The sequence below is a fragment of the Chelonia mydas genome, chromosome 28 (assembly GCF_015237465.2).
Source record: "Chelonia mydas isolate rCheMyd1 chromosome 28, rCheMyd1.pri.v2, whole genome shotgun sequence".
NCBI classification, from domain to species: Eukaryota; Metazoa; Chordata; order Testudines; family Cheloniidae; genus Chelonia; species Chelonia mydas.
In genome coordinates, this window is record NC_051268.2 from 188,266 (window position 1) to 211,123 (window position 22,858).

The 22,858-nt window shown below is 46.6% G+C and overlaps 1 protein-coding gene across 6 annotated transcripts; it reads right to left on the reverse strand.

Moving 5' to 3' along the window:
- Window positions 1–903: 903 nt before the first annotated feature.
- On the reverse strand, window positions 904–15,908 carry ZNF3 (zinc finger protein 3). Of its 6 annotated transcripts, none has more exons than XM_043537194.1 (5): window positions 15,760–15,908; window positions 15,158–15,381; window positions 11,312–11,473; window positions 6,802–6,915; window positions 904–6,441 (listed from the first exon to the last, which is right to left on the reverse strand). In XM_043537194.1, exons 2-5 carry the CDS (start codon window positions 15,207–15,209, stop codon window positions 5,324–5,326), a joined length of 1,446 nt encoding a protein of 481 aa, XP_043393129.1. In that variant the 5' UTR covers window positions 15,210–15,381; window positions 15,760–15,908; the 3' UTR covers window positions 904–5,323. The 6 variants fall into 6 exon arrangements, with proteins under 6 accessions (XP_043393129.1, XP_043393130.1, XP_043393132.1 ...); XM_043537195.1 differs by adding an exon at window positions 10,508–10,634 and having other exon boundaries at window positions 11,312–15,381; window positions 15,760–15,907; XM_043537197.1 differs by lacking the exon at window positions 11,312–11,473 and having other exon boundaries at window positions 15,241–15,381; window positions 15,760–15,907.
- Window positions 15,909–22,858: the final 6,950 nt, after the last annotated feature.

Below are 22,858 nucleotides of genomic sequence, written 5' to 3' on the forward strand. Positions count from 1 at the left end.
CCGAGCCTCCACCACCCAGCAGCCGTAGCCCAGAGCTGCCCCCCACCCAGCAGCTGTAGCCCAGAGACCCGAGCTGCCCCCCTACCCCAGCTGGGCCTTGGAGTTTTTATAGCATGTTGCCGGGGGCTCAGAAAGACAAAGGCTGAGAATCCCCCAGTGCAGGGTGTGAACATGGGTGTTCATCTGTCACAAAAGCCTCTTTCAAAACTACCTTGGGAAACAGAGACAGGGGCCTTTTGCCCAGTTCTTCGTTACTTACTATGGAATTCTCTCCCCGGATCATGAGACAATATTGATCTAAAACAATCGAGCAGCAGTGTGATTGTGTGCAGTCGCTTCAGTTAGTTGCACAAGTTGGGGTGTGCTCTAGTTCGCCATTTCAGACTGGAGATTTAAAACCAGTTGGTGGCACGTCCAATAGCTTGGAGTCGTCTCTCCTGTTGACTGAATTGCACTTGAAGTTTCTCCATGTCACCATGGAGGGAGCAGAGAAAAAGCAAAAATAAAATAAGAAATGACTATTTCAGTAAATAGTCACTTTCTCAAAGTCCCCAGGAAATCTGAGCTACAGTCTGGCAAATAAAATAAATATCTGATTTTGTGACCAAATGTCCCGGAAGAGGAAAAACCCACATCACACAAGATACATCCAGTTTCATATAACTAGAAATTCCAGAGCAGGTTAAACATGATGACTGTAGCCTGATTTAGGGTATGCTAATATAAAATAAATTAATTAAATTAATGTTCTTTTATTTTATTAATTAATAATATTAACAGTATTGGTTTTAGGCTTGCCAATTTGTTTGAATAGAAGATAAAAGTTTTTGTTCCAAATGAGGCTTCATGGAATTTAGTAAGGACACTCGGGGGTATGACAGGAAGCTCACACTGAGACAGATATAGGCTTAAAGAGTTTTTATTAAAATTTATAATAGTAAGTAAATGGTAAAATACCCAGAATTACAAAGTTACAATTGCATTACTGCTATTCAAAAGATACATATGATAATATAGTATTATATGCTACAAAGCTTTGGTTAATGTACTCACACCCTTCCTTGATAACCTGGGGGTAAGAGACACAGGACCAGCCTTGCAGTTCAGGTTTCTCAATTCTTGATGCAGAGCTTAGAAAAACTAATGCTAAGAGCTAACTTAGGGTTTACTTGACTAACTTAAACCCTAATAAAACAAAACTAAGAATAAAAGCTTAGGGAAACCAAGCTTAGCCTAGTTCCCTTGAAACTTAAAGTTTAAGAAGAACAAGTATAGCCTACCAATAGTAGTAGCCATTGTAGATAGAATAGATAGAGTGAGTGTAAGACAGAGTAAGTGAAAATGATAGAGTGGAGTGGAGTGAAGTGCTCTAGCGAGGTGGCTAACCTCTTTTACAGGACACAAGTGCCGGAAATCCTCCCTCCTATGCCCAAATTTTATTCCTCACCCACAAACGTTAGGGTATACTTACCCCATAGGCTAGTAGGTTTGTGCGTATTGATGACACATATATACGCACGTTAAGTTTCCTTGTGATGTACCTGTTAAGTCTGTGGGTACCACATTAAAAAAAACCCCTCTATGCCATTCTTCATTATCTGTTGGTCTAGACAGAAGGTTATAGACATGTGTGTAAATACTTATTTATTTAGGTAACAAGATATAGGTTAACTTTACTTTTCTGGGTAAATGGTCTTAACATAGATGTGTTAACTTCCCTAAGCTTAACATACAGGATATGGCCTTTAGGTCTCTTGTGTTACAGCCAAGCTTACTTTAATATAAATCTCTAAACCTATTACAATAAACCAAATACTTAAACGTATACGAAAAAAATATATCTATGCAAGCAAGCAGGTTAGTCCTATTGGCTACACGACTCAGAATCAGGACAAGAGATTCTCCCATTGCATTCTCCTCTGAGCCATTCAAACCTCCTTCACTCATTAGTATTGAGTCATACTATTTACAAAACTTCTAGCATCATCATAATTGAAAAAAACAAAAAACAAACCAACCAGCCAGCCTCCCCATCTGCAAACAATCCCATCTCAGTAGGAAAAGTCCTACAACAGGCTTTGCCAGCAGTTGGAAACTGGGATTTAAACTCCAAATGATCTCACTGTATTTCAGATCCATTCAAATTCCCCATCCAGGTCTGAATGCATCCGATGAAGTGAGCTGTAGCTCACGAAAGCTTCTGCTCGAATAAATTTGTTAGTCTCTAAGGTGCCACAAGTACTTCTTTTCTTTTTGCGAACACAGATTAACACGGCTGCTACTCCATCCAGGTCTGTGATACTTCCATCTCAGGCCCTAAATTACTGTTTTAGGAGCAAAGAAAACAAACTGTGATCCATAAACAGAGGGCTGAGAACCCTGAATCATAGGACACATTGAGCAGTGGAACTGTAGAAAGTGGAGAAGATCAATTCTACATGGCTCAACAAGAGGAAACACTGCTGGGGTAATTTGGCAGGTGAGAATCCCTCCGACTCACCACTTCAGGTGTCACAGAGGTTGAAAACACACACTCTTCCCCCGTCCCCCCAAGTCACAGAGTCACCAGGCGATGCTCTGGAACTACTCCATATGAAGCAAGTCAGGACTCTGTGGGGAGCATGTCTCCTCTCTCTCAACACACTGTCACCAGGGCAAGAAGCTTACACAACTTCGATCTTCCTGGGTCTGACCTCGAAGTATTCAGCATCCCCTTCCACACCGTGTGCTTCCCGCAGCGAGTCCACCCGGATGGGGCTCCTGGGGAAGCCAGAGGGCCCTGCCCCCCAGCTCCGCAGTGACTCTCAGCCAGCCAGTAAAAAGAAGGTTTATTATTCGACAGGAACACGGCATACAACAGAACTTGTTAGCACAGAAATCAGTGACTTTCGGCCAAGTCCATCTTGGGGAGTCGTGGGCCAGATGCCCTGGACTCCCTCTCTTCCAGTTCCCCCAAGCAGACTGCCAGCTTCCAGCGACCCGAAGTCAGACAGCCCCATTGCTCCTCCTCCTTGTCTTTATCTCGCTTCCTGGGCAAAGAGTCACCTGGTCGCACCCCATTCCTGGGTCTCAGGTTACGAAGGGCACCGTGTCACAGGTTCCGTCACAGAGACCCCCTTGGGACTGTCATGTGATCTGCTGAAATGACCTCTGAGCCCGTTTTACCTGCCAGCTTGGGACTTCCAGAACCCTGTCTTGTTGAGCCAGACATGCTAGCCTGCTGCAACACAGACCCAGGGTCTGAACCACGCCCCAAACGCTGCAGGCTTTAAGTGAAAACAGCTCAGCAGCTTACTTGTCTCCAGCACCCAGACACCAAGTTCCCAATGGGATCCAAACCCCCAAATAAATCCATTTTACTCTGTATAAAGCTTATACAGAGTAAATTCATAAATTGTCCACCCTCTGTAACACTGATAGAGAGATCATAGAATATCAGAGTTGGAAGGGACCTCAGGAGATCATATAATCCAACCCACTGCTCAAAGCAGGAGCTATCCCCAATTTTTTTTGCCCCAGATCCCTAAATGGCCCCCTCAAGGATTGAACTCACAACCCTGGGTTTAGCAGGCCAATGCTCAAACCACTGAGCTATCCCTTCCCCAGATATGCACAGCTGTTTGCTCCCCCAGGTATTCATCACTTACTCTGGGTTTATTAATAAACAAAAATTATGTTAAGTATAAAAATCAGGATTTAAGTGGTTTCAAGTAATAACAGACAGAACAAAGTAAGTCACCCAGCAAAATAAAGCAAAAACACGCAAGTCTAAGCCTAATACATTAAGAAATTGATTACAGGTAATATCTCACCCTCAGAGATGTTCCAATAAACTTCTTTCACAGATTAGACTCCTTCCTAGTCTGGGCCCAATCCTTTCACCAGGTAGTGTTAGTTCCAGCAGACATCTCAGGTAGTAAGCAGGGGATTTCTCATGACTGGCCCCCTTTGTCCTGCTCCACCCCCTTTTATAGCTTTGGCACAAGGCAGGAATCTTTTGTCTCTCTGGGTCCCCACCCCTCCTTCTAAATGGAAAAGAACCAGGTTTAAGATGGATTTCATTTTCAGGTGACAGTCACATGTCACTGTAAGACCCCTAGTCTCCATTCCCCATGGGCTGGCCCACACGTACACAGGAAGGCTTTCAAGTAACTTAGGCCACTTACAACTGATTGTTTCTGGAGCACCCTTAATGGCCTCCACTTAATATGTTTACGTCAGTGATACAAGTTTATAGCTTATTCTCCTACCTCCAGATAATACATAATACATGCAAACAAATAGGATGAACACTTTGTAGATTACAAGCTTTCTAATGACACCACACAAGGGGTATTTAGTGTAAAGCAAATTCCAGTTCTGTCATATACATAAGCATATTTCCATAAAGCATACAGACTGCAATGTCACACAACCTCACCAGCCCCAGATGTCTCAGCCAAAGTCATACACCCCTATTCCCACCACTGAGGTATGGGTGCAGCACACAGGAAAACTGCAGCACACACAGTATTCATGCAAAACAGTAAAACTCACATAGGCTTGACAGCAAGACTCGCAAACAACATAAGGAAAAATCCCCACTTAGTCACACCCTCTATCCCTGCAACTTCTCTGTTATATTTACATTGAGAAAAATGGTACAAAACCCAATTGCTATTGAGCAGAACCCAGTGCAATGTGGGAACAACTGGGAATGAGGCAATCTGTCCCTAATGGGGGAACCTGAAGACTAACAATCATTTTGTAGTAGGAGGAAAAGTATAAACATGATGCTCCAAATTTGGTTAGACTAGGAAAAGTGCTGGAAGTTGTGTCCAGTGGTGAGGAAATTTGCTACGTTACCCTGGCCACTACATGGGCTATTTTCTTTCTTGAAAAAATAGTTGTGTTTTTACATCAGGATCGCTAATTCAATCTAGCTAACTCCATGGAAAAGCCTAGTGGAGTCAAAGCCCAGGTAGATTTAACCTCCATATACCTAGTAAAGGTCACTCCTGGTTTCCCCACCTGGGACTGATGGGCATTCTTGTTGGAGGGACGCACACTTCCATGACACAGAACAAAGGAGCTGATGAAAAACACTGTGGGCTTCATTCCAAGGAAGGGTGAGCTGCAAAAGGGAAAAGCAGAGCACTCACCTGAAGGAACTGAGACGCCACAAGTGCTGCCTTAAAGTTCACTACTTGGGAATTAGGAAAAAGAAAAAACCATCTTTTCTGAGCCCTAGACAAGATTTTCATGGTGTTTATCTCCCTTGCAGCTTCTCTGGTGATAAATAAGAGAAAAGCTGTGATGGAAGAATTTCCCGCACTCACAGCATTCATCGGGTTCTCTCTCCTGTGTGGATCCTCTGATGTGTAATAAGGCCTGAGCTCTGAGCAAAGGTTTTCCCGCACTCACAGCATTTATAGGGTTTCTCTCCTGTGTGCTTCCTCTGATGTGTAATAAGCTCTGGTCTCCCAGCGAAGGTTTTCCCGCACTCACAGCATTCATAGGGTTTCTCTCCTGTGTGGATCCTCTGATGTACGATAAGGCCTGAGCTCTGAGAGAAGGTTTTCCCACACTCACAGCATTCATAAGGTTTCTGCCCTGTGTGGATCCTCTGATGGCGAATAAGGTGTGAGCTCTGAGCGAAGGTTTTCCCGCACTCACAGCATACATAGGGTTTCTCTCCTGTATGGATTCTCTGATGCCGAATAAGGTGTGAGCTCCGAGTGAAGGTTTTCCCGCACTCACAGCATTCATAGGGTTTCTCCCCTGTGTGGATCCTCTGATGTGTAATAAGGCCTGAGCTCCAAGCGAAGGTTTTCCCGCACTCACAGCATTCATAAGGTTTCTCCCCTGTGTGGATCCTCTGATGCCCAGTAAGGCCTGAGCTCCAAGCGAAGGTTTTCCCACACTCACAGCATTCATAAGGTTTTTCTCTTGTGTGGCTCCTCTGATGTGTAATAAGGCCTGAGCTCCGAGCGAAGCTTTTCCCACACTCACAGCATTCATAGGGTTTCTCCCCTGTGTGGATCCTCTGATGGCGAATAAGGTGTGAGTGTTGAGTGAAGGTTTTCCCACACTCACAGCATCTCACTCTGGTGTGGATTCTCTGATGGCTAATAAGGTGTGAGCGCCTCCTGAACTTTTTCCCACACTCAAAGCCCGTGTTATTTCTCTCTCCCGTCAGGATTCTCTGCTGGGACGTGGTTTCCTTGAGGCCTTTGTGAGTTCCCCGATAATTAACAGGTATTCCAACTGTCTGCCCCTTCTCTGGCCTGTGCTGGTTTCCCTGCCCCTTCTCTGGCCTGTGCTGCCCCTGAGAGCCTTTTCCCTGCTCACAACTCCTGGACACACTCCCTGTGCATCTTTGCAATAACGTCCCCTGCGATTCCACTTGCTCCTCTTCCTGCTGAGGATTCTGCTCCATGGTCTCTCTCACCATCCCATCACCTGCTGGGACAGAGAAAGAAAAACCTCAGAAACCAGAACTGAAAAGCGGGGAACAAACCAAGAGAATAGCTGAAGATGGAAAAAAAACAGGGACTGAATTTCCCCAAACTCTTCCCCAAAGGGGCGAGAGGAGAGGATCAATTCTGAATCCAGTTCCCATCCAAACACTCCCCAGGGAGAAGGGAGTTTTGGGAGGGAACTACTGCCAGGAGTTAGAATGGGTAGGGAGCCATGAACAGTATCTGCCCTGAGGATATGACACCTGCTGGGGACCCTCCTGAACCCAGAGACCTCACAAGGTCTTTGTTGGGAATCCCAGCTGTTTCCTTCAAGCACTGAGTAAGTTTAATCATCCCTCACCCACGCGGCTGCCTCTCAGGATCTCTCTTTCCTCTGAGCCCCAGAGATCTGGGGCCCACGGCTCTTCCCCTCGTATCAGCTGGGAGATGACATCGGGTTTGGAAACTGGAAACCCTGCTCAGGGGAAAGATGACCAGTGAGATCAGGTAACAGCAAAAGAAGAAGTTACTCAACTTGTGCATCAACGATGGTTCTTTGAGATGTGCCTCCCTGTGGGTGCTCCACTGTAGGTGCTAGCCCATTAAAAATAGCTGTGTAGACCGGTGGCTTTCCACACTACTGTGCCCCTTCCAGGAGTCTGATTTGTCTTGCAAATTACACCAAGTTACACCTCATTTAAAAACTACTTGCTTATAAAATCAGATATAAAAATACAAAAGTGCCATTGCACACCATGAATTGCTAACTTGCTCATTTTTACCATATAATTATAAAATAAATAATCGAAATATAAATATAGTACTTACATTTCAGTGCATATGTCAAGGTTCCTTCCCCACTCTGTACTCTAGGGTACAGATGTGGGGACCTGCATAAAAGACCCCCTAAGCTTATTCTTACCAGCTTAGGTAAAAAACTTCCCCAAGGTACAAACTTTGCCTTGACCTTGAACCCTATGCTGCCACCATCAAGCGTGTTAACAAAGAATAGGGAAAGAGCCCACTTGGAGACATCTTCCCCCAAAATATCCCCCCAAACCCTACACCCCCTTTCCTGGGGAAGGCTTGATAAAAATCCTCACCAATTTGTACAGGGGAACACAGACCCAAACCCTTGGATCTTAAGAACAATGAAAAAGCAATCAGGTTCTTAAAAGAAGAATTTTTATTAAAGAAAAGGTAAAAGAATCACCTCTGTAAAATCAGGATAGTAAATACCTTACAGGGTAATGAGATTCAAAACATAGAGAATCCCTCTAGTCAAAACCTTAAGTTACAAAAGACACAAAAACAGGAACATACATTCCATTCAGCACAGCTTATTTTACCAGCCATTAAACAAAAGGAAATCTAACGCATTTCTAGCTAGATTACTTACTAGCTAACAGAAGTTCTGAGACTGCATTTCTGATCCGTTCCCGGCAAAAGCATCACACAGACAGAGAGACCCTTTGTTTCCCCCCTTCCAGCTTTGAAAGTATCTTGTCTCCTCAGTGGTCATTTTGATCAGGTGCCCGCGAGGTTATTTTAGCTTAACAACCCTTTACAGGTGAAAGGGTTTTGCCTCTGGTCAGGAGAGATTTTATAGCACTGTATACAGAAAGGTGGTTACCCTTCCCTTTATTCTTATGACAGCATAGTATATAGATCAGCATAAGCAAGTCATTGTATGAAATTTTACTTTGTACTGACTTAGCTAGTGATTTTTCCATAGCAACTCTGGAAGACCTCTGCGTACCCCAGGGGTACACATACCACTGGTGTAGACACTGCAGCTCAGGCTTAAGAGACCGAGCTCCAGACCAATCTGCAACCTCTCTCTCTCTCTCTCTCTCTCTCTGTGTTGCCTTGTTTTTTTGCCCTGGATAGCAGCAAACTTAAGCCCGGTCTGTTTGTACCCTAGTACCTATGTCCCAAAGTGCAGTGCAGTTGTGTTCCCGTGTTCTGCTTCCCTTGGACCCAGTCATTACACATTAACCTCCAGGAGACTTCCATTGTCCAGTGTGCTTCATACATATGTGGATAGTCCTTGATAGTGTTTCCATGTAAATGGAGACAGGCCTATGCTACTTAAACAGGAATCACATCCCCATCCCAGAAGAGGAATTCACTCCTTCACACCCAGTGGCTAACAAAGCAGATTGAGAGGGAAGCTGACCCATGCATATTTTTCATTAAAAAAACAAAACTACTAAATAAAGCCGCCATTCTCCAGAGGGAGACAAGGTCAAAGTGAAGGGCTAGGATAATGAACCATAAAATCACAGAAACACATGGGGTAAAAGGACCTCAAGATGTCAGCTAGTTCATCCTCCAGCCCTGAGACAGGACCAAGTATACACAGACCATCGGTCTAACCTCTTCTTAAAAACCTCCATGACCAAGATTCCACAACCTCTCTTGGTAAGGTATTCCTGTACTTATCTATATGCACAGCAGGAAAGTTTTTCCTAATATCCAACCTAAAGATCCCATGCTGCAGAACAAGCCAGTTTCTACTTCTCCCTACCCTAACCCTAAGCAGGAGAGGATAAGGGAAGATCAGATTTCAAGAAGACGACCACGGTCAGTGGTGTCAGACAGCTGACAGGTCAAGGTGGAGGAGGAGGATGGAGTGCTGGTTCTGAGCTTCGCCTAGGGACCGGTCATTAGAGACTTCAGCAAAAACAGCCTCAGTGAAGTGCTACAATCTCTGACTCCCTGAATCCTTCCCTTCCTACCCTTCACCAGACCCCCCTGTGATGGGTTGGGTCACAGAGACCCTCTTGTCACCGAAGGTGCTGGAACTACCTCTGAGCCCATTGCTCTGTCAGTTAGCGATGTCAAAAATTGCATCCCCACCTGACATAAATTGCAGCAAAAACTGTAGTGTCAACATAGTTACAGTGGCAAAAAAGTTCATTAAACAGAAAACCAAGGAAATTAAAGGCCCATAAAGTACATTAAGCAGAGTTAAGGATGCCTAGTGCTGCCTCGTGCCCTTCCAGCATGTGGATGGTGGTGAAAAATAAAACCTCTGAAAACCAGGAAATGAAGAATTAAACTACACACCACCCCTGCAATGTAACCTTAACTCCGCCCCTACCCCCTAGCCCTGGAGCTGGAAAATATCACTGGGAATAGGTCAGGAAGGGTGGCGCCAAGGTTACCAAACTACCCAAGGAAGGGGTAAATTTTCCGTCTCTTGAAGTCTTCAAGTCAGGACAGGATGCCTTTCTGGAAGATGTTTTCGTCAAACACAAGGAATTCAGCGCACTACAATGGTAACTGGATGAAACTCCATGGCCTGTATTACACAGGAGGTCAGACTAGATGACCTAATAGTCTCCCCTAGCCTTAAAATTTATTGATCAACAGAAGGAAGGACTAAGAACATGCCATTGTGTGTTTTACGTTCCTCAGATTTGAATACCAGCATTTCTCCGCATTCACTCCAGCAGCGTGCACTGTGCCAGCTGCAGCTTTAAATGAATGGTGGAGGGACTAGCTGGAGCAGCTGGGCAGAGCTGTGCCATGAATAGAGGTGCACGTGAAACTGTAAGGAACAGGTATTCCTCATTTCAGTGCTGAGTGGCGTAGGCAGCGTCAATAAAGGCGCACAAGGGCATGTTCTTGCCACAAGGATTGTCAGCAGGCTGGTGCCGTACATGCTAGGGGTCTCCGGGGCTCAGTAAGGGGTAAGTGAAGGCAACGACTCGGAAGGAATCCTCATTGGAAGGGTAAAGGGTTGGTGACATTATGGAAGTCTGAGATGGATTGTGCGCAGTAGGCTCAGTGTCTGAGTGCAGGCCAGGGGTAGGCAGCTTCCGTTCCCTACATCGGACCGAATCCCAAGTTTTGCCTTAGCAAAGAGACGGTGTTAGCGTTTGTGCTGTCCTGCGCCTGTGCTCTGCTCCCAAAGTGTTCTGTAGCGGGGAGGCTCGAGTGCTAGTCTGTGTGTTATTGGCCTGTCAGGGGGTTGCTGAAACAGGGAAAAACTGAGGGTGCAATGTGAACCTTAACTCTTCATTTCTCCTTCTAAGAACCGAGGGGACAGGAATCCTTACCCAGCGAGGTCACATTCTCATAATTCTCCCGCATGACGTCTCCGTAGAGGGCTCTCTGAGCGGGGTCCAGCAGAGCCCACTCTTCCTCAGTGAAATACACAGCCACCTCCTCGAAAGTCACCGGCCCCTGAAAGAGCAAGAGCCCCCCACTCTGCACCTGCTGCCCAGTGACAACCCCACCGTTCACAGGGGAGGAGGGCCAGTCACATGGAAGCTCTGGGAGGCCGGCAGGCACGATCCGACCCCCCTCTCCATCAGAGCAGCCAGGAGACATCAGGGTGAGGGGAGAAAGAGAGAGAGGCAGACAGAGATGGCCGCGGTCTTCACAGTCAACACTCACCTACCAGCCAGAAGTGAATACAAGAGATAGAGCCCCCAGGAGAGTCCAGGGACAGCCAGCACCCTGGTAGGAATCCCAACTCCCGTCCCCGTGCCAGCAGTTGGATGGAAAGGGATGGGGTGTCTTCCCTGGGCCTCACTGAGGGTTGCCCTCTGGCTATTAAGTTCAGACTCCAGTATTGGAGTCTGGTACATTTCCCCAGCCCAGTCCAGGGGGGTATTTCCTGCTTGACAAATTAGGGAATTTCCACCCACAAACCCCATGAGTCTGTTGCTAGAATCTAGGCCCCACCGTAAACAAATCCCAGCAAGTTTTTCACACCCTGTCCCCCTCCCTTTCTCCAGCCTGTGTATTTCCTGCCTCCTCCCACCTGCCAACCACCCACAGAAGCACCCACCTCCTATGTCTTTACTGCCCTTCTCCTGCCAACGGGAACCCACCAGTAACTCCCCGATAATCCCTACCTGAACTGGCCCCACGGCAGCCATTTCCCTTCCCTGGTCCCTGGAAGGATGGGATGTAACGTTGCAGCTTGTCAGGGCAAGAAGGGGACGTGTCAGAACAGGACAGTAACGTCACATCACAATTCCCCCCGGCTCTTTCCCTGCAGACTGATGTTCTCGACTCTGTCATGCAAATAAGAGAAATATTCAAAACACAATTAGTAATGGGGGGGATGGGGGAAAGACATGGGACTTTAACTACCAAGACACTTGTTAGAAAAGGAATTCAAACAAACACAAAGTGTCCAATAAGTTCTCAGAATTTATTGGGGACATCTGCTTACTTCAGAAGATGGAAGCAGTAACCAGGGGGATGGGCATTTTAGGGTTGATTCTGACTAACAGGTGGGAGTTAGTTAGGAAATGGAAGGTATCTGGCTGCTGAATCTTGCCCACATGCTCAAGGTTCAGCTGATCTCCATATTTGGGGTCAGGAAGGAATTTTCCTCCAGGGCAAATTGGAAGAGGCCCTAGGGGTTTTTCACCTTCCTCTGTAGCATGGGGCACGCGTCACTTGCTGGAGGATTCTCTGCACTTTGAAGTCTTTAAAGCATGATTTGAGGACTTCAATAGCTCAGACATAGGTGAGAGGTGTATTGCAGGAGTGCGTGGGTGAGATTCTGTGGCCTGCACTGTGCAGGAGGTCAGACTAGATGATCATAATGGTCCCTTCTGACCGTAATATCTATGAATCTATATGGGCGAAAGTGTTCATGAAATGATGATTTTGTGATTCTAAGAGAAGGAAGGTGTTAGAGCAGGAAAATAAGGACAACGGACTTCAAAAAAGCAGACTTCAACAAACTGTGAAAACTGGTATGTGAGTGTGACATTTCCCTCCATATTCTTTATGAAAATATGCTTATGAAATGAATAGGAGATAACCGAGATGTACTCTGTGCAAGATGGGTCTTGTAAGATATCATTGGAAAGGTTATAATTTACTGACTACGATTATCCAATTTGTGTGCACGTATCATTTCTATATCTGAAGTTGGGAATACTGACTATGTATCTGTATTTCAACTATGCTACTTTGGGTGACGCCCACTGCTCACACTTCAGGTACAACAATGGAAAAGCCAGACAGGGCGGATGGACCATCAGCAAGAACAATGGACTGTGAAAAGGCTCCATACTGCCACTGACTCCTGGACGCTGTGATACTACAGAGTCAGGTGGTCTTGTCACCGGATACTCAACATTACCTGGGACTTCTTGTAACTTTCCACTGGAAGGGAAGGGGGATCAAGTTTGGGAAACAAAGGATTCCCACCTTATGTAAATCCTATTTAAGGCTGGGGAGGTAGGCAAATAAAACGACTCCTCTCCAAGGCCTGTCTACCCAAGAAGAAAGACTGCTAAAGCCACCTGAAGAGAAGGCCTGGGCGGGGGGAAGTCCAGACTGAGACGGGTCCAGTCTGAAAAGAAATATAACTGGAACTCTGAAACACAGAAACATTGCAACCTGCCTAAAATAACATTTCGGGAAATTACATTGTGTAACCTGTTTTTTAAGTATATTAAGCTTAGCTTGCGTATTTTGCTTTATTCAGTCAGTAATCTGATTTGTTCTGTCTGTTAACTCTTATATTCACCTTTTGTAGTTAATAAACTTATTTCTTGTTTATAATTTAACCCAGTTTATATAATTTCTACCTGTGGGAGGCAAGAAGTTGTGCATATATCCCTCGACATTGAGGGAGGGGGCAAATTTCATAAAATCCTTTGAGTCTGTACCACTTAAAGGGAGTGGGCACCAGAGTGCTAGGGCAAGTCCCTAAGGCTGAGTATTTCCAGAGCGGATCTCTTTCTTTCTGTGCAGCTGAGCAGGGCCCTGCCCGTGTGCTTGGCTGGAACAGGCTTGTGAGCCTAACCCAGCCAGGTAAAGGGCACCGAGGCTGGTAGAATAGGCTGCCTCAGTGGCACCCCAGCACATCAGGTGACACCCCAAAGGACCCAAACCTGTCACAGTGAAGTCCCACGGGAATAAGATTCTAAGGAGACTAAAGCTCAGGAGAGCTGGCCGTTGCTCCGTTAATGCTGTCTCTGAGAAACAGCAAACTATCCCAATGGGAAGGAAAGACAGAAAGAATAGTAAACTGCGAATATGGCTCCGTTAGGAGCTCTTTCATGACCAGACAATAAAAAGGAATCCTACAAAAATTTGAATCATGGACAAATTGCTGTGGAAGAGTTACACATGTTAGATATGTTAAAGTCAGCCATAAAATTCATCTTAGGGCGCTCAAGTAATTAGCTGAAGCAATCTCAGAACCATTAGCAATTATCTTTGAGAACGCCTGGAGAACAGTGAAGACTGGAGAAGGGCAAACAGAGTACTGATCTTTTAAAAGGGGAACAAAGAGGACTGGGGAATAAAGCCAAGTCTTACTTAGATACCTGGAATGAACAAATTATTAAACCATCAATTTGTAAGCAACTAGAGGCCAGTAAGGGGATAAGTAATAGCCAGCATGGATTTGCAAAAACAAATAATGCCAAGTCAATCTAATTTCCTACTTTCACAGGGGTACTGGACTTATAGATCCAGGGGACACTGTAGATAGGACATATCTTGATTTTAGTCAGGCTTTTGACACAGGCCCCCATGACATTCTCACCGTGAACTAGGGAAATCTGGTGTACATGCAAGTGCTATAAAATGGGTGAAAATGTTGAAAGGCTGTACTCAGACAGGAATCATTAGTGGTTCACTGTCCAACTGAGAGGATGTATACAATGGGGTGCCCAGGGGCCAGTCCTGGATCTGATATATTCAATATTTTCACTAATTACTTGGATAATGGACTGGAGAGCATGCTGTCTAAATACGCAGATAATAGCAGTTGCAAGGGGTTGCAAGCACATTGGAGGACAGGATTAGAATTCAAGGTAACATTTACAAATTGGAGAAGTGGGCTGAAGGAATGAGATGAAATTCAATAAAGACGAGTGCAAAGTACTAGACTTAGGGAAGGAAAACCAAATGCACAACTACAAAGCGGGAAATAGCTGGTTACGAGGTAGTACTACTGAAAACGATCGGGGGTTAGAGTGGATCACAAATTGAATCTGAGTCAACCACATGACTCAATTGTGAAAAAACCTAATAAAGCACTGGAATAGACTAGCAAGAGAGGTGGTGGAATCCCCATCATTAGAGGTTTTTAAGGACAGGTTGGACAAACACCGTAGTGCCGGGGGCTGGTCTAGATGCCCTCTCGTGGTTCATTCCAGCCCCACAGTTCTACGATTCTATGCTGGGGAAACGTCTGGCCACTTGATTACAGCACTAACCAGCCCCTCCCACTAGCACTAAACCACCGAGACATTCTGAAACCCTCCCAGTAACAAAGTCTGGGAACCGAATGGGAGAGAAGAGCAGAATAAAAGGAGTGACATTGGGGGATTCCCCCTGACATTGTCCCCAGGGCAGCACACTCCTACAGCAGGGGATACAGGGAGAGTCAGGAGCTGGCTTTTCCTCCCCCTGCACCTCATCTTGTTCGTAGCAAAGTGAATCTGCCCAGGGATGCGGCAATAAGCGTGCGTGGGCCGGTCAGAAATCTGGGAATCTCTCTCCCCAATTATTTCTCCCATTGCCCTTTTCAGTCTCTCTCTCTCTCCTTTTTCTCCTTGTGTCTCCCTTCCCCTGTCTCTGGCTGGCAGCCAATGCTGGGGGTTCGCTCTCCTATGGCTGGATCGGCTCCTGCAATTGCTGAAGGGAGGAGAGACATGGGGTGAGGAGGGGCTGTTTGTGCAGAGTCACTTTCATGCCCGTTCCCTGAGGTCTCGATCAATCACCTGGAGTCTCTGGCTCAGACGCTGGAGTGGGCAGAGCCTTGGGTTGCCCCATGGGGCTAATTACAGCTGGAGAAAATCCTCACCTTGGCTGGGCACAGAGGACGCTTTACTCACGGTCACTCCCCAGCCCCGATCCCGCTGGGGGAGCCGCAGCTGCTCAGCCTGGGCTCCCAGATCACAATCGAGGCAGCAGCGTCTGAACCAGGAAGCTCAACCCCAATATCCTGAGGCAGGGAAAGAGATGGAGAGAAAGTGAGTAACTTTCCCCCCTTCGCAACACCTGAAATCCCCTCCCCACAGGGACACACCCTGAGCGTATCTGCCCCCCATGTTAATCTGGAGTCACTCCCTGGTCTGCCTTGCAGCGACTCCGGATTAACACGCGTCTCAGCGAGACCAGAAACGTGGCTCAGGCAGGAGGAGGCCGGACTCCTTTGAAACGGATCATTGCGGCGGGGATCGAACCTGCTCCCGCCCCCCTCGCTCCTCATGTGCTGAGAGAGAATCACGGCTACAGTTTTCCATCCCCCCCCGACCCCCCCCTTCACATCATCCCCACCCCCCGCCTGACCCCCCCTTCACACCCTCTGCCCCTCCCCCACCCCTGGCTCCGGGAGTCTCTGTCCGCGCGGCTGCCCCCTGGGCCTCTCCGCCAATCAGCGAGCGGAGCGCCCTCACGCGCAGCGTTAACGGCCTCCGCCCGTCGGTTGGGGAACGTCATTTCCGGCCTGAGGTGCGTCAGGAACTACATCTCCCAGCCTGCCCTGGGGCGCTGCCGAACTCTCGGGCCAGGCCCGCACCGACCCCCCCGCCCATACAGACCCCCCCGCCCCGCCCCGCCGGTCACACGCGGTGTTGTGTGTCGTGTGGTGTGTATGTGACATGCTGTGTGTTGTGGGTCGTTGTGTGTGTGTCTCTGTGTGTTGTGTTGTTTTGTGTGTGTGATGTGTTGTGCCATTTTGTGTGTCGTGTGTCATGTGTCGTGTCCTGTGGGTATGTGATGTGTTGTGTGTACGTGTGGTGTGTTGTGTGTTTTGCGTGTGATGTTATTTGTGTCATGTGTGTATTGTGTTGTGTGCCATTTTGTGTGTCGTGTGATGTTGTGTGTCGTGTTGTGTGTGGTGTGTGTGTGTGGCGTGTTGTGTGTCTCTGTGTGTGTTTCGGTGTCATATGTTGTGTGTGTGGCATGTTGTGTGGCGTGTTGTGTGTGTGTGTCGGTGTGTGTGTGGGATGTTTTGTGAGTTGTGTTGTGTGTGTGTTGTCTTGTGTGCCCTTTTGTGTGTTCTGTTGTGTGTGTGTCTCGTGTGTTGTGTTGTGTGTCTTTGTGAAACTGGTCGTGTGTAGTGTCGTGTGTGAGATGTGTTGTGTGTTGTGTGTGTGATGTGTTGTGTGTGTGAGACGTGTTGTGTGTTGTGTGGTGTGTGTTGTGTGTCTCGAGTGTTGTGTGGAGTGTGTGTGTCGTCTTTTCCGTGTGTTGTGTCATCTAGCGTGTGTGTGTGTCGTATTGTTTGTCTCTGTGTGAGATGGGTTGTGTGTCGTGTTCAACGTGCCTGTGTGAGACGGGTTGTGTGTGGTGTTCTGTGTGTGTGTGACGTGCTGTGTGTGCGTGCACGTGCGTGACGTTTTGTGTGTGTGCCTGTGCAAAGTGTGACGTGTTGTGCGTGATGTGCTACGTGCTACATGTGAAGTAAATGCGACGCACGACGTGTGAAGTGCTCTGTGTGCCATGTGTGATTTGTGTTGTTTGTGTTTGTCGGTGTTGTGTGTGATGTTGTGTCATGTTGTGTGTGTGTGTTGTGTTGTGTGCCATTTTGTTTGTCGTGAGGTGTGTGTGTCGGTGTTGTGTGTTCTGTGTAATGTTTTGTGTGTGATATTGTGTGTTGTGTTGTGTGTGTGCTGTGTTGTGTGCTGTGTTGTGTGCCTTTTGTGTGTCGTGAGGTTGTGTGTGTCGTGTTCTGTGTTTGTGTGTCGGTGTCATGTGTTGTGTGTGATTTTTGTCGTGTTGTATGCCGCTTTGTGTGTTGTGTGACGTGTTGTGTGTGTGTCATCTTGTGTGTTTCCTTGAGTGTTATGTGTTGTGTGTGTCGGTGTCCTGTGTTGTGTGTGTGTGTGAGACGTGTTTGTGTGTGTGAGACGTGTTGTGTGTCGTGTTGTGCATTGTCATAAGTGTTGTGTTGAGTATGCATGTGACGTGTGGTGTGTTTGTGTCGGTATCGTGGGTTTTGTGTGTGATGTTTTGTATGTGTTGTGTTCCATTTTGTGTGTCGTGTTGTGAGTTTGTGTGTTGTGTGTGATGTGTCTGTTGTGTGCCCTTGTGTCTCATGTGACGTGTTGTGCGTGTGAGACATGTTTGTGTATCTGTGACATGTGTGTGTTGGTGTGTGTTGTGTGTGTGACGTGTTGTGCGTGTGAGACATGTTTGTGTATCTGTGACATGTGTGTGTTGGTGTGTGTTGTGTGTGTGATGTGTGTGCGTGTGAGACATGTTTGTGTATCTGTGACATGTGTGTGTTGGTGTGTGTTGTGTGTGTGATGTGTGTGCGTGTGAGACATGTTTGTGTATCTGTGACATGTGTGTGTTGGTGTGTGTTGTGTGTGTGATGTGTCATGTTGTGTGTGTTGTGTGCCATTTTGTGTGTCGTGTTGGGTGCCGTTTTCTGTCGTGTTGGGTGCCGTTTTGTGTATTGTGCAACATGTTGTGCGTGTGATATTTTGTGTGTGTTTGTGTGTCGGTGTCGTGTGTTGTGTGCCATTTTGTGTGTCATGTGTGCCATTTTGTGTGTCATATGACGTGTGTGAGCTGTTATGTGTTGTGTGTTTCCTTAAGTGTTGTGTGTGTCGGTGTCATGTGTTCTGTATGTGTGACATGTTGTGTGTCGTGTTGTGTCATCTTGTGTATGTTGTCTTGAGTGTGTGTGTAACATGTTGTGTGTCATATTCTGTGTGTGATGTTGTGTGTGTGGTGTGTTTGTGTGTCGGTCGTGTGTGATTTGTGTCGTGTTGTGTGCCGCTTTGTGTGTCATCTGATGTGTTGTGTGTGTTTGATGGGTTGTGTGTTGTATTGTGTGTGTCCTGTGTGTGTGACGTGTTGTACGTGTGAGTGTGCAAAGTGAGAAATGTGACTTTGTGCGTGACTTGCAAATTGCGACGCGCGACGTGCTGTTTGTGCGACATGTTGTATGTGTGACTTTGTATGCGACATGCAATTTTTGTGATGTTTTGTCTGTGTGACATGCAACGCGTGCGAGCGACATGCAACGTGCAATGCGTGAGCGACGCGTGAGCGAAACGCGACGTACAATGTGCGACATGCGAGCGACGTGCGACACATGCGAGCGACGCACAATGCATGAGCGACGTATGCGTGCGACGCGCGACCTGCAACGCGCAATTTTTTGTGTGTGATTTTCTGTGTGTGGTGTTTTCTGTGTCGAGTTGCGTGAGTTCTGTGCATTTTGTGTGTCGTGTGAAGTGTTGTGTGTCGGTGTCGTGTGTGATTTTTTGTGTGGTGGTTTGTGTCTTTTTTGTGTGTCTTTTTTTGTCATTTTTGGGTCATTTTTTGTGCGTGACGTGCGACGTGCGCGTGACACGTGCCTCCGTCGCTTGACCTGCATGTGTGCGACGTGCAACATGCGTCCGACACGCGACATGCAACGTTGCATGCATTTTGTGTGAAGTGTGTTGTGTGTGTGATCTTGTGTGAGTCGTGTTTTGTGTGTCTTTTTTGTGTGTCAATTTTTTTTGTGTGGTGTTTTGTGTGTCTTTTTTTTGTGTACTTGTGGTACCTTAGAGACTAACCAATTTATTTGAGCATAAGCTTTTGTGAGCTACAGCTCACTTCATCGGATGCAGCTCACGAAAGCTTACGCTCAAATAAATTGGGTAGTCTCTAAGGTGCCACAAGTCCTCCTTTTCTTTTTGCGAATACAGACTAACACGGCTGCTACTCTGAAAGCTTTTTTGTGTGTCATTTTTTTGGCGAGACGTACGACGTGTGAGTGACGTGCGATGCGCCACGTGCCTGCGACGCCCTATTTTTTGTGTGATGTTTTGTGTGTGTGTTGTGTTGTGTGCGTTGTCAGCTATGTGCAACGCGCAATATTTTTTGTGTGATGTTGTTTGTGTCGGTGTCATGTGTTGTGTGTGTTTTTGTGTGGTGTTTTGTATGTCGTGTGTGCGATGTGCAACGTGCAATGCGCGACGTGCAACGTGCATGCGACGCGTGATGTGCGACGCATGATTTTTGTGTGTGATGTTTTGTGTGTGTTGTGTTGTGTGCATTGTAAGCGGCATGACGCACAACGTGACAGCGACGTGCAAGTGACGTGCGTGCGATGTGCAAGAGACGTGTGTGGACACAAGTCATGCGAGCGAAGTGCAATGTGCATGCGACGTACGTGCGAGTTTTGTGTGTGTCTTGTGTTGTGTGCGTTGTGAGTGACGTGCAAGCGATGCACAACGTATGATGTGCGACGTGTGACACATGCGTGCGACAAGCGACATGCGAGCGACGTGCAACAAGCGTGCGACGCGTAACACGTGACGTGCAACATGCATGCGACACGTGATTTTTTGTGTAGTGTTTTGTGTGTGGTGTTTTGTGTGTCGTGTTGTGTGTGTTCTGTGCGTTGTGTGTCGTGTGAGGTGTTGTGTTTGTGTGTCGGCATTGTGTTTTGTGTGTGTCGATTTTTTGTGTGTGGTGTTTTGTGTGTGTCAATTGTGTGTTTTTTCTTTTGTTCTGTGTGTCGTTTTTGTGTGTCATGTTGTGTGCGACGCACGATGTGCGAGTGACATGCGAAGCGTGTGTGCAACACGTGACGTGCAATGTGTGTGTGATGCGCGATTTTTTTGTATGTGTGATTTTTTGTGTGTGGTGTGTGTGTGTCAATTTTTTTGTGTGTGGTGTTTTGTGTGTGTCAATTTTTGTGTGTGTCGTGTGACGTGTTGTGTGTTTGTGTGGCGGTGTCATGTGTTGTGTGTCATGTGACGTGTTGTGTGTTTGTGTGGCGGTGTCATGTGTTGTGTGTCATGTGACGTGTTGTGTGTTTGTGTGGCGGTGTCATGTCTTGTGTGGTTGTGTGCTTTGTGTGTCTTTTGTATTGTCTTTTTGTGTCAATTTTTTTGTGTGTGACATGTGCGACGTGCAACGTGCATGTGACGCGCGCCATACAACACGCCACGTGCTAGTCACATGCTACGTGCATGCAATGCGCGAGGTGCGACGTGTGTGCAACACGCGAAGTGCGATTTTTTTGTCTTTTTTTGCGTGTGATTTTTTGTGTGTGGTGTTTTGTGTCGTGTGTGTTCTGTGCGATTCGTGTGTCGTGTGAGGTGTTGTGTGTTTGTGTGTTGTCATGTGTTGTGGGTGGTGTTGTGTCATGTGTGCCAACTTTGTGTGTGATTTTTGTGTGTTGTTTTCTGTGTCGTGTGTGGTGTTTTGTGTGTCGAGTTGTGTGTGTTGTGTGCATTTCATGTGTCGTGTGAGGTGTTGTGTGTTTGTGCATCGGTGTCGTGTGTTGTGTGTGTGATTTTTTGTGTGTCGTGTTGCGTGTGTTGTGTTCCATGTGTTCTATGTGTCATGTGAGGTGTCGTGTGCCGTGTTTTGTGTGTGTGTTGCGTGTGTTGTGTTGCATGCGGTGTGTGCCGTGTTTTGTGTGTGTGTTGCGTGTGTTGTGTTGCATGCGGTGTGTGCCGTGTTTTGTGTGTGTGTTGCGTGTGTTGTGTTGCATGCGGTGTGTGCCGTGTTTTGTGTGTGTGTTGCGTGTGTTGTGTTGCATGCGGTGTGTGTCATGAGGTGTTGTGTGTTTGTGTGTCGGTGTCATGTGTTGTGTATGTGATTTTGTGTTGTGTGTCTTTGTTTTTGTATTGTCTTTTTGTGATGATTTTTTGTGTATGACATGCGACGTGCGAGTGATGTGCGTGCGACACGCGAGCGACGTGTGACTGCGGTGTGCAATTTTTTTGTGTGTGATTTTTTTCAGTGTGATGTGTTGTGTGCCGTTTTGTGTGTCGTGTGAGGTGTTGTGTGTTTGTGTCGGTATTGTGTGTGATTTTTTCTGTGTGTTTTGTGTGTCATGTTGCGTGTGTTATGGTGTGTGCGTTTTGTGTGTCGTGTGAGATGTTGTGTGTTTGTCGGTATTTGTGTGATTTTTTGTGTGTGGTGTCTTGTGTGTCTGGTTCTTTTGTGTGTCTTTTTTGTTTTGTTTTGCCTGTCTTTTTTTGTGTGTCGATTTTTTTGTGTGTGATTTTTTGTGCATGATCTTTTGTGTGTTGTGTTGTGTGCCGTTTTGTGTCTCGTGTGAGGTGTTGTTTGTGTGTCGCTGTCGTGTGCCGTGTGTGTGATTTTTTGTGTGTACTGTGTTGTGTGTCGTTTTTCTTTTGTGTGTCATTTTTGTGTGGGTTTTGTGTCTTTTTAGTGTCTTTTTTGTTTGGTGTGTCTTGTTTTGTGTCGATTTTTGTGTGTAATTTTTTCTGTGTACCGTTTTGTGTGTCGTGTGATGTGTTTTGTGTTTCTGTGTTGGTGTCATGTGTGTGGTGTTTTGTGTGTCGGTGTCATGTGCTGTGTGTCGGTGTCGTGTGCTACGTACAACGCGCTTGTGACGTGTAGCCCAGAGCTGCCCCCAACCCAGCAGCTGTAGCCCAGAGACCCGAGCTGCCCCCCTACCCCAGCTGGGCCTTGGAGTTTTTATAGCATGTTGCGGGGGGCTCAGAAAGACAAAGGCTGAGAACCCCCCAGTGCAGGGTGTGAACATGGGTGTTCATCTGTCACAAAAGCCTCTTTCAAAACTACCTTGGGAAACAGAGACAGGGGCCTTTTGCCCAGTTCTTCGTTACTTACTGTGGAATTCTCTCCCCGGATCTTCAGAGACAACATTGACCTAAAACAATCGAGCAGCAGTGTGATTGTGTGCAGTCGCTTCAGTTAGTTGCACAAGTTGGGGTGTGCTCTAGTTCGCCATTTCAGACTGGAGATTTAGAACCAGTTGGTGGCACGTCCAATAGCTTGGAGTCGTCTCTCCTGTTGACTGAACTGCACTTGAAGTTTCTCCATGTCACCATGGAGGGAGCAGAGAAAAAGCAAAAAATAAATAAGAAATGACTATTTCAGTAAATAGTCACTTTCTCAAAGTCCCCAGGAAATCTGAGCTACAGTCTGGCAAATAAAATAAATATCTGGTTTTGTGACCAAATGTCCCGGAAGAGGAAAAACCCACATCACACAAGATACATCCAGTTTCATATAACTAGAAATTCCAGAGCAGGTTAAACATGATGACTGTAGCCTGATTTAGGGTATGCTAATATAAAATAAATTAATTAAATTAATGTTCTTTTATTTTATTAATTAATAATATTAACAGTATTGGTTTTAGGCTTGCCAATTTGTTTGAAGAGAAGATAAAAGTTTTTGTTCCAAATTAGGCTTCAGGGAATTTACTAAGGACCCTTGGGGGTATAGAACCATAGAATATCAGGGTTGGAAGGGACCTCAGGAGGTCAACTAGTCCAACCCCCTGCTCAAAGCAGGACCAATTTCCCAACTAAATCATCCCAGCCAGGGCTCTATCAAGCCTGACCTTAAAAATATCTAAGGAAGGAGATTCCACCACCTCCTTGGTAACGCATTCCAGTGCTTCACCACCCTCCTAGTGAAAACGTTTTTCCTAATATCCAACCTAAACCTCCCCCACTGCAACTTGA

Coding starts and splice junctions, on each gene's coding strand:
- ZNF3 (XM_043537192.1), bottom strand. CDS start 10,781: ATGTCTCCTGGCTGCTCTGATGGAGAGGGGGGTCGGATCGTGCCTGCC. Junction 6,916..10,507: donor TGAGAATGTGACCTCGCTGG/GTAAGGATTCCT, acceptor TCCCCTGAGCAG/GGTTTCCAGTTTCCAAACCC. Junction 6,445..6,801: donor CCTGAGAGGCAGCCGCGTGG/GTGAGGGATGAT, acceptor TCTCTGTCCCAG/CAGGTGATGGGATGGTGAGA.